This window comes from Podarcis melisellensis (genome assembly GCF_964234715.1).
Source record: "Podarcis melisellensis genome assembly, chromosome: 8".
NCBI lineage: Eukaryota > Metazoa > Chordata > Lepidosauria > Squamata > Lacertidae > Podarcis > Podarcis melisellensis.
Window position 1 is genome coordinate 30,129,493 of NC_138540.1, and position 16,535 is coordinate 30,146,027.

At 44.2% G+C, this 16,535-nt stretch overlaps 1 protein-coding gene across 1 annotated transcript in view; it reads left to right on the top strand.

Annotated features, from left to right (window-relative positions):
• The window catches only part of RHPN2 (rhophilin Rho GTPase binding protein 2), a 39,189-nt gene that overhangs the window by 20,454 nt on the left and 2,200 nt on the right, over positions 1-16,535 (top strand). The window contains exons 5-13 of the mRNA XM_081922628.1: positions 1,018-1,095; positions 1,729-1,853; positions 2,331-2,497; positions 7,691-7,878; positions 9,889-10,045; positions 12,268-12,387; positions 13,493-13,687; positions 14,631-14,707; positions 16,078-16,224. Of these exons, the coding sequence (XP_081778754.1) occupies positions 1,018-1,095; positions 1,729-1,853; positions 2,331-2,497; positions 7,691-7,878; positions 9,889-10,045; positions 12,268-12,387; positions 13,493-13,687; positions 14,631-14,707; positions 16,078-16,224 (1,254 nt within the window). The remainder of the gene's footprint in view (positions 1-1,017; positions 1,096-1,728; positions 1,854-2,330; positions 2,498-7,690; positions 7,879-9,888; positions 10,046-12,267; positions 12,388-13,492; positions 13,688-14,630; positions 14,708-16,077; positions 16,225-16,535) is intronic.

Consider the following 16,535-nt stretch of genomic DNA (forward strand, 5'->3'; position numbering starts at 1 on the left):
AGAGGGCAAAGAAATGTCGGAATTAGGCAACAGACTGATCTTCCCAGCAAACATTTCTAAGGTTTGAAGTTGAGTTTGCTCCCTTTTAAGCTGGCTGGCTTTTAATACCAGAGGAGCAAAGTGGACATGAAGCAATTTCTAGAATACCCAAGAGTGTAAGAAGAGTCTTGCTAGATCAGACCATCCTTTTCCTCATAGTGACAAGCCACATGCATCTGGAAAGCCAACAAGCAGGTCATCAAGGTCAAAGCACAGTCCTGATGTTGCTCCTCAGCAAATGTGAAGGTTCTATGCTGGAGAGGGGAACCGGATTTGTATGTTCCCCCTCGTTCCATTCAGTTTGATCATTCCTGTGTTCAGGCAAAGCTAGCAGACATCATCATGCCTTGTGGCTTTCAGTTCTGCTAATTAATTTTATGCTGTTGATTTTGCTGGATGACTCAAAATTCTAGTGTGACAGGAGAGAAAAATTCTCGGTCCACTTCCTCCACCCCAGGTGTGCATACTGTCTAGTCGCATACTTCACATACTTCTAAATGTTGTTGACAAATACAAAATTGGAAACTGGCTCATCTTTTGCATAGTGGTGGTCATAGCCTTTAAGCAGCAATTTCAATTTTCAGTGTGTGTGTGTGTGTGTGTGTGTGTGTGTGTGACATGAGCTTCTCTGGGTGTTTTGTCTCTTAGAATGTGCTGTGGGGATGAAGGTTGTCTTTACTAAGAGATGCTAAACAAATCTCATTCAATGGCCAAGCTTCAGTGTTATAAACCAGCCCTCAAGGCTTGGAGCTTTTCTAAAAATTAGGTGAGGATTTAGGCTTCATGCAGAGTCAAGGACTCTACTTGCTTAAGGTTAGTTCCTTTTTGGCAAATGCACATGTCAGTTCAGGGCTACATGATCAGGTGAGCTCTTCATTACTTATTGATAGCATTGTCAAAGTTTTTTAAAATACTTGCGCAGCCATGGTGAAGAAATTCAGGATTTGAACTGTACCATATCTCCTTTATCATTTCCAGGACTTTATTCTGGAACACTACAGTGAAGAAGGTTCTGAATACGAAAATGAAATTGCTGATCTTATGGACTTAAGACAAGTAAGTTAAGTCTATTTAGAAAATGGACTTGGATTTTAGGTGTGTTTTTTTTTTAAACAAAACTGTAGATGAGAACTTAAAAAAAATGATTTAGATGCAAGACTGGCCCTAGGCATCTCCCCAAAGAAACATTGGCCACATAGGAACTTGAACTAGACCCTCCCCAAAAAAACCATGTACCTGTATAAAGTATGGACATAGTAGCTGTAATTCCTGCATTGCAGGGGCTGGACTAGATCCTTGGGGTCCCTTCCACCTCTATGGTTCTCTAGATGCCGGGAGAAATGAGCTCACTCCAAAAAAAGTAATTGCCATATTTTAGGTGTTTGTTTGCTATCCATTAGTTTATTACTAGTGAATAATTGGAATTTGGATACCCCCACTGGCTGGATCTTGTGTTCATTTGTACACTGCCTAACAGTGTAGCCATGTTTTGTTTTCATTTGCCTTCACTTTGACCTCACTTTTGTAAGTGTACTCCCAATCATTTAAGAAGCCACTTTGGGCATGACAAAGTCAGCTGCGGCCTATGAAAATGTGTTCAGAACTCTGTACTAATGTGATGATGTAAAATCCATTTACACGGCACATGTTGATGACATACCAAGGTGAATGTATGTTTTGTATTCTAAGGCCTGCCGTACCCCCAGCAGAGATGAATCGGGAGTTGAGATGTTGATGAGCTATTTTGTTCAGCTCGGCTTTGTAGAGAATAGATTTTTTTCGCCAAGCAGACACCTGGGGATTTTATTTACCTGGTAAGTTCCATTTAGAATGTTGTTAGTGTTGGTTCTAATGCGTTGGGAGCACAGCTTTGCATAGTGGGTTTGAAATTTGACCTGGCGGATTCCAGCCCTGTGTTTCTGGAGGCAAAATGCAAAGCCTCCCATTTGGCCAAAAAAGCTCTTAGCGATCCAGTCAAGCGTTGCAAGGAAGGGGTGTGCTGCTTTTAAGAGAGCAAGAAGAAATGTGCTTTCTAGTTGACAAAGCTCAGCAATTAATGTGTGTTACGTGCCCTGGATTATGAGCATTGTTGACTCTTAGTCAAAGTAAAGAAGAGCCCATCAATGAGCTGGTGCAAATGTAATGCTTGTCAGATGCTTAACTGTAGCTAAGAGGGTTGGGAGTGGGTCTTAAAATTGTCTATTCTTTGTCCTAATCCCCTCACCACCACCACCACACCACCCTTCTTAATTACATACATACATTAGGTTTTGTTTCTGTTTTTGCTGAAGGTATGACTCTTTCACTGGTGTTCCCGTCTGCCAGAAGAACCTATTGCTGGAAAAAGCTAGTATTCTGTTCAACATCGGAGCCCTCTACACCCAGATTGGCACAAGATGCCATCAGCAGACACAGGCTGGGCTTCAAAAGGCCATTGAAGCCTTTCAGAAAGCAGCAGGTAGGGAAGAGTTGTATGTTTGTTCTCCAAACACCTTTGAATAGTTGCTTGATCCAGTTGCTTCTCTTTTGCATGCATAGAGCCGTACAAGTTTCACATGAGCCTGTGTGTACACACTGTACCTTTCAGGCACATCCAAAGCGTGTTCTTTCCCATAGAGATTTCTAGGCACTGTAGTTCATCCTCCCAGAGCTACAATTCTCAGCAGTCCTTAACCAATGACAGTGCCCAGATTTCTTTGAGGGAAAGAATGTGCTTCAAATGTACCTTACAAGATATAGTGTGTACACAGCCTTCATTTAATTTCAACGTATTTGCCCTCTAAAGAAACCCAGGATTAAACAGGTTTTTAGCATGAGGGGGAACACGTTTAAAACAGTAATAATTAAAAGATTCACTTTTCGAGTTTAGTCCCATTAAATATGAAACTGCCCAAGTAACTCATTTAGTTGAGACTAAGGGTTGTATCCGATTTAAGCTACATACACAGCATATATTGATAACCCCTGCCCCCCAAACCCTAGGAATCGTAGCTCTGTGAGGGGTAAACGACAATTCCCAGTATTTTGTCTGTGTGTGCGTGTGTGCGCGCGCTTTAAACGTGTGGTGTACATGCAGCTTAAGTTTTATTCAGGAGTAGACCCATTGAATTGAAGTGACAGTGTTAGTTAGTTATACTCAGCCATTTTCGTGGGTTTCCTTTCTAACTTTGGATGCAACCCAAAGTGAATATTATGGTTAACAATTAATGAGCTGTAGTTTCAAGGCCTTAGACTGTGGTCCATTATTAACAGCTTTTTAAGTCTCATAAGTCTTTCTCCTCTCCTTCCCTAAGGTAGGCATTGCACTGGCTGGTATATAATTTATTGCAGCTTATACTCCAAAGGAAGGGCTATCTGTGGCTTGGTGGCAGAGCCCTTGTTTTGCATGCAGAAGGTCCTAGGTAGTCCCTGGCAGCATCTTCAGGTAGGGCTAGGAAAGTCTCCTGGCTAAAACCATAGGGAGCTGCTGCCGGTCACTGTAGTACTTAGCTGGAGAGACCAAGGGTCTGATTTGGTGTAAGACAGCTTCCTGTGTCTCCAATGATCCACACTTTAAATTATCCCCACCCTAAGTGCAATGGCTTCCTGTATTGTGCCCACCAATCTCTGATGGGTGAGTCGTTTCACGGGTCCCAGCACATACCTTGGTTTGTATTTCCTTGCAGTGGTGGTCACAGGAGACTGAGGGCATTTTCTGTGCCCTAAGTTTTACTTTTGCTGGTTTTTATTTGGTTTAGTTAAAGGGGAAAATAGAATATGGAAAAATACAAGGAGTATTCCCTGGATGTCCAGATCCAGAGATTTTAAAATCACAAAACATGCAGCAAAAGAAGTGCGGAAATATAGGCTGTTAGACCTTTAAAATATTCCCTTCTAAGTTGCTTCCAAAGTTACCCACTTCTCTTAGCATAGAAAGAGACCATACATTTGGTAAGTTAAAAATGGTTTATTTACAAATTATTCAAAGGTCAGATTCATGTGCTTTTATATATAGCAGCAAGAAAAGACAGGCAGTTTATATTGCAAAATGATAAGACTTTCTATATTACTTGCATAGAAATACAAAGATGGCTTGCTAAAGCCCCACGGTCTAAGCTTCCAGCATCCAGCTTAGACGTCTGTACTGTTTGGGTTCACATGGTGGAAGAAAAAAGACCCAAAGGGGTTGGTAGCCCTTCCTCCCAAGGCGAGGGGCTGTGACCTAGCTAAGCCTGGCAGGACAATTTTCCAAAATTGTGCACAAGAGGGAAATAATGAGAAGACTTGGGAGAAAGCCAAGATTTTCAGAAGTCCAAAAAAGTTGTGGGGGTTTTTTGGGGAGGGAGTGACCAACACTTCTAAGTACAGCCCAACAAGGACTAAGTGTTATCTGTGGTCATGGAATGCTGGCTGTTTGGAATGGAGTGAATTGGAATGGCTTAATTTCTGAACAGCAGCTGCGAGCTACACACTGCAACATTTTGTTGCAGGTACCACTTGTGTTTGTCTAATTTGCATAATTTGTACTCGGCACAGAATCTGTTTTTCTCCGCTGGAGCAGGATTCTGCCTCCCCCACCCTTGAACACAATCAAAACTACACGCAGGCCCAGCTGAGATTATTCTGAGATGGGCACCCAGCCTAAATCTGTCTGCTTCAAAGATGTGCTTCAGTTTGCCTTTACAGCAAAATGCTTTTCATTGTACCTGTGGGGCGTGACCACATAGCATTGTGCACAATGCGTTATCATTCATAACTGTACACATAGTTCTTTGTGGACAGAGGGAAGATTGTTGCTATGGCTTTGGTCTATAAACACAACCCTGTGCATACATATATGTACTTAAGAGACAAAAAAAAAAAAGAAAAGGTCACGGCTGAAGTACTTTTGATGTAAGGATGAACTAAACCAAGACAAGCTGCTGTGGACTTTTGTCTGTGGATCTGTTAAGAAACTGAGGGTCTGGCAATTTTTTATCTAAAGCTGACATCTTTTTCTGTGAAAAGTTGAAAAGAACCTTTGCTCCCAGAATTTTTCAACCGCTTTTAAGGCAAAACGTATTAGAAATGGAGCTTTTAATAAAAGATTGCCCCACCCAAGGCTGCTTTTCATATGACAATGGAAGCAGGAAATTTAAAACTAGCAAAAGCTCCGCCATAATGTCAGTAACCCCCTTGAGTGGGGGATGGGGGAATTCACAGAACCAAATAATGCAATGCTCCATTCTCTGTCATATTGGGCAATTAAAAACTTGCTTCTGAAACTTGACAAACTGGTTGGGTAAGGTGCATTTTTGAGATTAGATTTCAGCACCAGCACGCAAGTATTACTTTAGTGCTTATACTACAGTAAATGTTTGTTTTAATTTTCCAAAAGGATAGTTTGTCATCTAACTTCATTTTGGCTTGCTTGCTGCTATGGCAGAGCTCTGGCTCGGCTCCAGACTCTGCTCGAGGGAGTGCCCTGGCTCAGTTACTAAGGGATTTCTCTTCCTCCTCAAACCCACAAATGTCTCTGCTCTTTTTCGTCCCTCTCCTAACTGCCATGCCAATTGTTTTTATCCCACATTTCCTCCAAGGAACTCAGGTAGCACTTGCGGTGTTCCTCTTCACTGCCACTCTTTTATCCTCACAACAACCCTGTGAGGTAGGCCAGAGTGAGAGTGGCCCAAAATCACACAGCAAGCTGCGTGGCAGAATAAGATTGGAACCTGGGTCTCCTTGGTAGTAGTCCTGCACTCTTGGGGCTGTGTGCATACCGTACCTTTAAAGCACATTCAAAGCATCTTTTCCCTTTAAATAATTCTGGGCTCTCACAGTTACAGAAACCTGTACCAAACTACAGTGCCCATAATTATTTGAGGGAAAGAAGGTGTTTTAAACATATAGTCTTTAAATAATTCTGGGCTCTCACAGTTACAGAAACTACCAAACTACAGTGCCCATAATTATTTGAGGGAAAAAAGTTGTTTTAAACATATAGTGTGCACACAGTTTAACTCTGTGTTGGGGAATCTCCAGCCCATGAGCCTAATTAGGTCCACCAGGTCTCCGCATTTGGCCTTTGAGGCAGTTTTGGCCAAGACTCACCCACCTGCCCAACTGATGTCATATATGATGCTAGGGGTGGAGCAAGTAAAGAGTGAGTTGGGCCAAAAGGAGGTGTGCATAGAACTATGTGTGGTGCTCTAAGAACATAAGAATTGCCTGCTGGATCAAGCCAATGGCCCTTCTAATCCAATATCCTGTTCTCACATTGGCCCCAATGGGAAGCTTGCACGAGCCCAAGAGCCCAAGAGCCGCATCCTCTCCTGTGGCTTCCGGCAACTGGGATTCCGAAGCATTGCTGCCTCCGTCTCTAGAGTTGGAGCATAGCCATCATGGCTAGTAGCCATTGAATTTGGCTAAGCATCTTTAAACTGCCCTGAGACCCCCAGGTATAGGGCGGTATATAAATTCAATATAATAATAATAATAATAATAATAATAATAATAATAATAATAAATTATTTAAAGCCATCAAAGTTGGTGGCTGTTATGTATTCATTGGTGGTCTGTGTTTGCCTGAGCTGGAGTCTGGGCTAAGGAATCTGAGCTCCTGTCTTCTGATTCGATACATGATATCCAACCACAGAATATTTCAGGATTTGGACCTCTGCCATTGGCCCTTAAACTCTTAGTCATGATTCGCAGTTTGGAAGTTTAGACAGCCAATCAACATTGGGAGTGGCCCAGGGCTTCAGAAATGTATACAAGCAGTTGCTTTGCCCTTGTTGTCCTGTTCTGTTAGTTCAATAAAGGGTCTTGCTTTTGTCACTGTGTCTTGCTTTGTGGGAACCTACCTACACTTCAGTGGCCATCACCAGCTCCTCTGGGAGCAAGTTCCTTAATTGAACTGTGCTCTGCTTGAATAAGTCCTTTCTTTTATCTGTCCTGTCAGCTTCATGGGATGTCCACAAGTTCTAGTGTCTTGAGAGAGGGAGAAAACTTTTTCTCTATCCACTTTCTTCACTCCGTGCATAATTTTATAAACTCCTATCATGTCGCCTCTTATCTCGCCTTTTCTCTAAACTAAAAAGCCCCAAATGCTGTAACCTTTCCTCATAAGGGAGTCTCTCCACCCTTTTGATCATTTTGTTGCCCTTTCCTGAACCTTTGAGTAATCAGTAGATTGCCAGGGCTTCCAAGAGCCACTCAGGGCTCCAGGTCATTGCCAGTGAGCCACAGGACACCCACGTGCTGCTCTGGGCCTTGTGCCCATGCAGTTTAATTTCAAAACTGCAGGGGCAAAAGCAGCCCCACCCACTTGTCAGATACCTGTGTTGGAGATAAAAGTCTGGCCTGCTTCAGATAATGCATACTGAATGCTTGGATATCTAATGCAGGTGTGGGAAACTTTTGGCCCTCCAGATGTTGCTGAACTACACCTCCCATCACCCCTGGCCATTGGCCATGCTTGCTGGGGCCTCTGGGAGTTGAAGTTCAGCAACAGCTGGAGGGCCAAAGGTTCCCCACACCTGAATACTTTAGTGTGTCCGCCACACTCAGAGCCGAAGTAGCTGTTGTTACAGCTTTAATTTAAACTTGGTATTTTGTTAGCCAGTAATCAAGATATCTTATAAACATCATATCACTACTAACATTTTTTTGTTCCCTCCCCTCCCCATTTCAGGAGTTTTAAATTATCTAAAAGAGACTTTTACTCACACTCCAAGTTACGACATGAGCCCTGCCATGCTGAGTGTGCTGGTCAAGATGATGTTGGCTCAGGCTCAGGAATGTGACTTTGAGCAGATTTGCCTTCCCGGAATACAAAATGAATTTTTCACACTTGTGAAAATGGCCCAGGAAGTGGCCAAGGTAGGTGACAAGGTGAAGGTCCTGTTCATATAGGCATGTTTTTATTATTTGATTATGGCATGTCTGAACTAGCCATCGTAGAATCGTAACTGTAGAACTTTCATATAATCTTATGTCAATTTGAATGGAATACTTTTTTTAAAAAAAAATGGAAACACAGAAACACACATAGAACCTTACACAGAGTCATAACATTGGTCCTGGTCAGAATTCGAAACAGGCAGAGGAAGGTTGCCAGGGAGTGCATGAATTGCGCCTGAGAGAAATTGGCATTGATGACCAAACTGCATAACCTGGTGAGCAAATAAAGTACCTCAGTTTGCAGCGGCCAACGAAGGTCATGGAGCACATGACTTAAAGCTGCCTCTGCAGACTTTGGCTTGCAAATGCTAAGTTCCAGTGGCATGGTTGCAAACAGGACCTAAATCCAGATTTTAATCTAGCTCTTCAGAAACAAGTGCACGTTGATTAAATTAGCCATCTGCCAACAGTTCTTCTCATTAAGGCAACTGAAAGATTTGCCTACCAATTATGCTACCCCCATTATAGCAGGTAGATTATTGCAACACATTCAAAGCACTTTCTTTCCCACAAAGAATTCTGGGCACTGTAGTTTGTGAAGGGTTGCTGGGAGAATTGTAACTCTGTGAGAGGCAAACTACAGTGCCCTGAATTGTCTGAAGGGATGGAAGGTGCTTATGTGCTTTAAAGGTACAGTTTCTACACAGTCTTTCCACAGTATAAAGGGCTCAGACAGTGCCCTTTCATAGTCAAGAAAATCCAGATCACACTAAGAATGTGAAATTTTACATTCATTAGAAAACAAATAAGTTTCTACTGTTTCCTTTATAAAAAAAAAAGGGGTTAAACTCCCTGGCTGGTAATGAGAGAATGTGGACAGTGTGGGTTCAAGGTTCAGTAACAGAGCACATGCTTTGCATGGAGAAGTATCTGGCTCTGTCCTCTACTTCAGTGCCTTATTCTCTCATGGGGAACCTTCTGGGGGCCACATGTCAGTGGTGGTCGGGGCCAGAGGCCAAAGTGGGTGGAACAAGGGGTGTGACTTCCCTTTGTTTGGTTGTCTACATTACAGGCTTTGCAAGTCAGAGGTTTCTACACACAGAGAGACACACACACGTCCATCCTTCATCTAAGGCAAACAGCTTCCGGGTCATGTGGCCAGCATGACTAAGCCGCTTCTGGCGAACCAGAGCAGCGCACGGAAATGCCGTTTACCTTCCCTCCAGAGTGGTACCTGTTTATCTACTTGCACTTTGACGTGCTTTTGAACTGCTAGGTTGGCAGGAGCAGGGGCCGAGCAAAGGGAGCTCACCCCGTCGTGGGGATTCGAACCACCGACCTTCTGATTGGCACATCCTAGGCTCTGGTTTAACCCACAGCGCCACCCACATCCCTCTAGAGAAAGAATAGTGGATTGTATAGTACCACAGTGGCTGTTACTCCCAAGCCATTCTGGATCTTAAGGCATTGCTGGGTGGGACCTCCCTGGTCCCAACAGGCAACATCCAGAGATGCTCCTGCAGTAGCTGAAGGGATTTCTGCTTAGGCCAGAGGGTGGGGTGCACTAACCAATTCCCGTGGATTTCCTTTACATGCACACATCAGCTCTTGAGGGTCCTCCAAACCTCATCAGGAAGGAAAAGGCAAGAAAGCTTGAGTGGAACTCTGCTTGCACTTCTCAGGGTCCACGGCAGATTTCATCCAGTGAGGAGGCCTTAGATTGTTGCTTTTCCTGTTTCATTTAAAGTCACTCTTGCTTCAGCCATTCAGCTTCCACACTCACATGGGTGAGTGCATGTGTAGAAAACACCAATGGTTCACAGTTTTAGTTTTGAATCCTTCCTAATTTCTACCTTTCCAGCCTACAAATCCTCCTAGGTGTGCACACCCTATTGACCATCCGCAAATGGTTGGCATTAACCACAGATGACTGAGCTTTTAATGACAAGGAAAATGTCTCAGAGTTGGACTTTGTGCTTTTGTTTTCAGGTTGGAGAAACATACATGCTTGTTAACACAGCAATGAGTCAAGCACCAGTCAAGGAGAACATCCCTTATTCCTGGTCAAAACTGGCTCAAGTCAAATCGGACCATTTCAGAGCATTGGCACATTATTTTGTTGCAACAATTTTGAGTGACCACCAACGTAAGTCAGGTTTTGGATTCATTCACTTCTTTGCTTTGTTTCAGCAAATAGCGCAAGCCAAAAAACATGGGAGGAACTGGTGTTAGACTTGTGTGTGTTAAACTACGGAACTTGCTCCCATAGGAGGCAGTGATGGCCACCAACTTGGATGGCTTTAAAAGAGGATTAGACAAATTAATGGAGGAGGAGGAGGCTATTGATGGCTGCTAGCCATGATGTCTGTTCTTGGCCTCCACAGTTGGAGGTAGCAATGCTTCTGAATACCAGTTGTTGAAAACCACAGAAGAAGAGAGTGTTGCTCTTGTGCTCGAATCCTGCTTGCTGGTTTCCCACAGACAACTGTTCAGCCACTGTGGGAACAGGATGTTGCACTAGATGGGCCATTGTCTTGATCTAGCAGGCTCTTATGTTCTCATGAGGTAGCCCAGCAGACGTCTTGGACACTCTTAAGCCAACATTCCCATGCCTGATGCCCTCCAGATCTTTTGGACTACAGTTGACATCACCCCTGGCCATGCTGGCTGGGGCTGATGGGAGTTGTAGTCAAAAACATCAGGAGGTCACCAGGGTGGGGAAGACTAGTCTTTTAAATACACACTGCATAGAATATGGTTTCTCTGATCAAGGGGAAAGCTCTACTTCGTCTCCCACCAAAGGCAGAGACATGGTTGTTGGGAAGGGGAGAGAGACAGAGAGGGCGGGGGCTTCTCAGCGACTGTGCCAATATTGTGGCACACCTTGTCCCGCAAGGCTTATTTGATGATCTTCTGCTGGCTAGTGAAAGTCCTTTTTGTTCCACTAGGCTTTTGCCTCGCGAGGGAATCAGTAGCTTTGAAGCACAGCATGCTAGGCCTCTTTCTCTTGCATTTTGTAGTAAGAATCCGTTTGCTATTATGATTACGTTTTTAACTGCTGGAAGCTAACCTGAATGATGCTTATGCATTTGGATGAGAAATAATTTCATGTATTTATGTACGAATAAATGAATAAAATAAAATTAGTTACAGGTGCTTATACTTCGTTACAGCAGGCATTTGAATGCAATAATGTCCCTTTTTCCCATGGGTGAAATATCGGATATTTTGATAAGCAAAATAAAAGCCTCTTTTTAAGTCATCCAAACCGCATCCATGCGTGTGTGTGTGTGTGGTAGGGATGGAGTCAGGTTGTTGTCTGAGGATCATATCACCCTTGTTCAGAAAAAACAACACCCCCCCCCCAAAAAAAACCCATGGACACAGCCTTTTAATAACTTTGGCATTCCCCATCTGGAAAATTGGTTTCCTTGTCTGTTTAAAAACTTAAGAGCATAACACTAGCCTGTTGGATCAGGCCAATGGTCCATCAAGTCCAGCATCTTATTCTCATGGTGGCCAACCAGATGCTTGCTTAATGCAGTCTTGGACAGCCTGATGAAAGAAATGGGAGGAATTACTTAGCCAGCACATACAGACTTGAGAAGGAGACAACTATTATTATATCACGTATGCAAATTACATCACTAAAAAACCTGCCAGTTGCTAAGCTTGGCTGGTGATGATTCAGTGGTACCACCTACCAATTTATTTAGGGTGGGTAAAAAGATACCCTAATGGTCCAGCTTAAGAAGAGTATATTATTTGTGTATCTTAATATGCACCTTATGCCAGAGAAATTATCCTTTTGTGCTCTGCCATTTCTTCTCCTCTGTCTAATTTCAAAAATGGTGCTCTGTAAACTTTGTGTGTTTGATCCTCGCCATACCCCACCTGGTATGTGGCCCCTGGACCTTTGGACAAGGGGAAATGTGGCCCTCTGGCTGGGGACATTCTCCATACTTGATCTAAAAATCTGCTACATATGGCAGTAAATCTTAAACTAAACAATAAAATTGCACTTTGGTAGAGCTCAAGTTCCCTTGCCCTTTATTTCCTTGTTATTCTGCAATTAGCTAATGTTTGCAAACAGGTTTGAAGACGGAAGGTGTGCTTTTTTTTAACATTCTGAGTAAAGTAGTCTTGGTGAGCATGCCATGACATTCAGGCATCTGGCAGCAAAACAAGCCTATGAAGAATCCAAAATAATGTAAAGAGTAGTCCACTTAAACAGGTTTTAGGGATTGTTGTTCATGTTTTCAGGCCACACCTTCACTTAGCAGACCTTGAGGCATCTCCACCAGACGGAAATGAAAGTAAACCTGTATTTATCTTCTCTTTCATGTGCATTTGTTTACACCATTCTAGTGCGCCAGAATGATGACGAAGACCAACAGGAAAAGGCTTTTTCCCAGCTGTATGACCACATGCCGGAAGGACTGACCCCCTTGGCTGTTTTGCGGGACCGAGTTCAGCGGAAACAACTTGGTGAGGGCAAGCTCCCTTATCTTGGCTCAGTCCAGACATTGCCTCAAACCAGGGCTTTCACTAACCCTGGTTTAGAACCAAAAATCATGGATTGAACAGCCAGACGTGCAGGCAGATTCTGATCTTTGCTCCAGCCACCTTCTTATGCCTCCCCAAACTGGGGCAAGTTGATACAGCCACCCCACCCGTTCTCAGTAAGACTTGTCCACATGGCTCAGCTGCCTTCGGTGGGGAGGTTGATGACTGAAGGTGTGGAGGGACAGAGGAGGAACCTGATTATGCCACTCACAGCTAGCCAGATCCTCATGTCCACTTGTGAGTCACAAAAGGGATTGTTACCTGTGTCCCCCATTTCCCCAAGCACTGAGATGCCCCAGGGGCAGCGTTACCCACCTAGGAGCACAAAGAAGAATTTGACTGGAAGTTAATTGATTTCTAACCTTTTGAAGGAAAGGTGGGATGTAGATGCAAAAATTAAATAAATAAAAACTTGGAAAGCGTTCATAACCATGTATCTGGAGGCTGAAGAAAGAGCAGTAGATGTTGGATGTTTTCAGGTGAGATAGTGATAGGATGCCATGTGTCCTGCCTTACCCTTGCTTGAAGATAGCAGGTAACCTTTTTCTGGTAGGAAGTAATGATTTAAAAAGGGCTCCTCTGTTGCAAATGCTCCTGTGACAGGAGCATCTGAGATGGCTAAGCTCTCAAGCCCCATATGCACACAGGGCTCCCATATCACCTCAAACACGGGGGATTGTTTTGCTCTTCCATACAGATGGCAAGAGTGAATCCAGGCGCGCGTGTGTGTGTACCTGCATTGCTGTGGCCAGCAAGTCAGGCCTTTAAATTTCAGAAGATCCAATGTTCCTGCCCTCACTGAAACAATCCTTACAATTGCATGCCAGTCTTTGAAATGTCTTCTGCAAAGCTTGTTCAGTTTTGCTAAGGATTGTGGGAGTTGGGTGTTTGACCACAACAGCTAGGCTTCTGGTTGTGATGGGGCCAATCTACATTGACATTTATGGAACATGAAGTGGCGGGGAGCGGGGAGAATATTTTAGGAGCTAACCCTTGCGTTATGGTCCTGTATATTTGCTTTCCCCAGCAAAAGCTCACCTGCGGAGAGCCATTGTTCATCATGAAGAAGCCTTGAGGGTTTGTGGCTTGTGCAAAAAGCTCCGGAATATTGAGGTGCTCCAGGAAATCCTGTCAGTTGCCCACAAGCGGTCCCTTCTCAAATATTCACAGCAGGAGCAGGAAGATGACTTTTCGAGTTTGCTGCAGGCTCCAGATATCCTCCGTAAGTCCTTTATAGTCTGGGGTGCCCCAGAATCGAATCCCTTCCATATACTGTTTCTATTTTATCTGAAAGCCGCCTTGAATCCCTGTCAGGGAAAAAGGCAGGATTTAAATAAGCATCAGCAGCATCTTCAAGTGGGAGCTTTACTCTTGAACTGCTGGCTGAGAAAGGCCTCGTCCAAATCTTGTGTCGGCCCAGGACCCACTAGGCGGGGGGGGCGGGAAGTTCTTGGCATACTAATTTTGTTAGTTTACTTATTTTACCACTCTTCAAATAAATGGCACCAGGGTGGCTTAGAAAAACTTTATCACAATCTCACTTCAAAAAAACTGATCAAAAGAAAGCCAAGCTGGTGTGGAAAACAACCAGGAGCCAAAAAGAATACTAAAAGAAAAGGATAATTCCCAACAATATGATAGGAAAACCCATTGTTTTCAGCTTCATTATAAATGGCTTTGTTATTGGGTGACCTCTAATACTGTAAATAATAAATAAATGCCTCAACGTCGTGAGGAAGGGGGCAAAACATGCCTTCTGTGGAAGGGAGCTCCCAAGCTCCCAGATAGCCTTGCTTCTTGTAGAAGCTGCTCTGTCTTCCTGACAAGGTGGAGGCTTAATCGGGGCCTTGTCAGAAGATTCACAGAGCAGGGCTGGGAACTTCTGGCCTTGGGGTTGCTGGCCACGCTGGCTGGGACTGACAGGAGTTGGAGCCCAACAACATCTGGGGGGCCACCGGTTCTCTACCTCTGTCACAGGAGTTCATACAGAGGTGCTCTCTGGGTGGAGGTGCTCCCTGTCCCAGCATTAGCAACCTCAGAGGGTTGTTGTGAAGATAAAATGGGGGCTGGGTGGGAAAGTGATGTGTGCTGCTCTGCACTCCTTGCCAAAAGTGTGTGTGTGGGGGGGAAATAATAATACTAAGTTTTGTTTGATTTTGTTATAGCTAAGACAGACCATAAAATAGAAGCGGTTGCTCCTCTGTTCTCCAAGGTCAAAGTCAAAGACTTCTTTGAGAGACTGGTATGTATGAAGCAACCTTGCCTGTTCCTGTTTGCTCGGGTGCCCCTCTGTAATTTTGCTTCTAATGGATGCAAATTCATTTTCTTGTTAAAGGGAAATTCACTATGAGTCTGCAGTTAATAGAGCTCATTAAGGAAAGCTTTTCAAATTGCATACATTAAACCCTTGCAACTAGCAGTGGAGACTGTACTTCTGTGATCTGAATACAGAATTAGCTTTCTGTTCAGATCCTCGTCCCAAGACAGGGTTATACCAGCTTAGCCAGACCTAGTTGGGATCTGTTGACTGTCAGGTGGGTTGAGGTACATGTCTGTTTAGTCTGGACTATAGATTTGTGTGCGTTGTTAATGTGAATTAAGCTATTTGTGTTTATGTGTGCGTGCATGTTTGTGTACAAACACACACACCACCATGAACTACTTGGATTAAGAGGGGTAAAAAGTAAAATTTGCTTTTTCTCTTGGATCCTCACTGACAGTCTGATGCAGACAGAGCATTTCCTGGTACCTATTGTTAAGACATTAGGAACACCCCTCAGGCTTGAGCACTCCTCTCCTGCTGCCCTTGGCCTTATGTACACCTTCCTCTTAAGAACATAAAAGAACCTGCTGGATCTGGCCAAAGGCTCATCCGGTCCAGCATTTGGTTCTCACAGTGGCCAGCTTTGGAAAGTCTGAAATAAGAATCTGAGTGCAACAGCACTCTCTCCATGTGCAGTTTCCAGGAACTGGTACATTCACAGCTTTAACTATGGCTTATTCATGATTGTTAATGTTAACTATGGTTTAGCAAACTAGTCGGGAGAATGCGTAACATTGGACCTAATTGATCAAATGGGCATACATCTGTACCAGGCCTAAGAAAATATTATTCAGGTTTTATTTATTAAATTTATATCCTGCCCATCCTCCCAAAAGAGCTCAGGGCAGCATAAATGTCATAAAAAATGCAAGGACGTTTCTAGGTAATATGAGAAAAAGAGGAAGGATGGTCATGTGTAGTGGACTCTGTTCCACTGGGGCTAGTGAAGCACTGCCTCAGCAGCTTCAGTGTACCCTCAGCAGGCCTGTATCTGCCTGCCTTCTGACTTGATTTAACAAGGCCAGGGGGTGGTCCTGCCTTCCGGCTTTTCTCCTCCTTTGTCTCAGTGTTGCCCTCATAGAACTCAGCAGGAAGGAGGAGGCTGGGGGCAAGACTAGAATGAGTTGGCTATGGCGCCACCTAGTGTTGGGCTCCCTGCCTTCTGCCCCACCAGTCTCAATGGGCACCAGCCACCATTGCCCCCCATATGTGGTGGAGAGTTTCTATGGCTCACCTTAACAGTTGCAGATCACCAAGGATAATGGTCCGTACTTCTCTTCCTCTTTCAGGGTCCGCTGACAGTCTTTTCAGCAAAGCAGAGGTGGACTGCTCCTCGCACTGTCCGTTTCCAGTGTGAAGCTGAGGGTCTGGGGTTTACCCTGAAAGGAGGCCCCCCAGTGCATGTTTACTGTCTGGATCCAGATTGCCCTGCATCAGTAAGTAGGACTCTCCCTATGCTGCCTTCCACTGGCTTTACAGGGCTCTGTGGGAAAGCTTCACTGCACCCTGGGATCTTCCACGTTTGGTGTAGAGGGTATCACGTTAATTTCAGCAAAATTTACAGAGTTAAATATTAGCAAAAACTGAACCTTCCCTCTCTTGCACAGCTGTTCAGTTTCCCCTTACAGCAGGGGTAGGAAGGCCTGAGGCATAAAATTAAAAACCTGTTCTCCTGTACCTTGAGGTCTTGCTCGCAACAGCAGGCCTGTGAAGTGGGTGGGTCAATGAGGGCAGATTCTATGTCAGG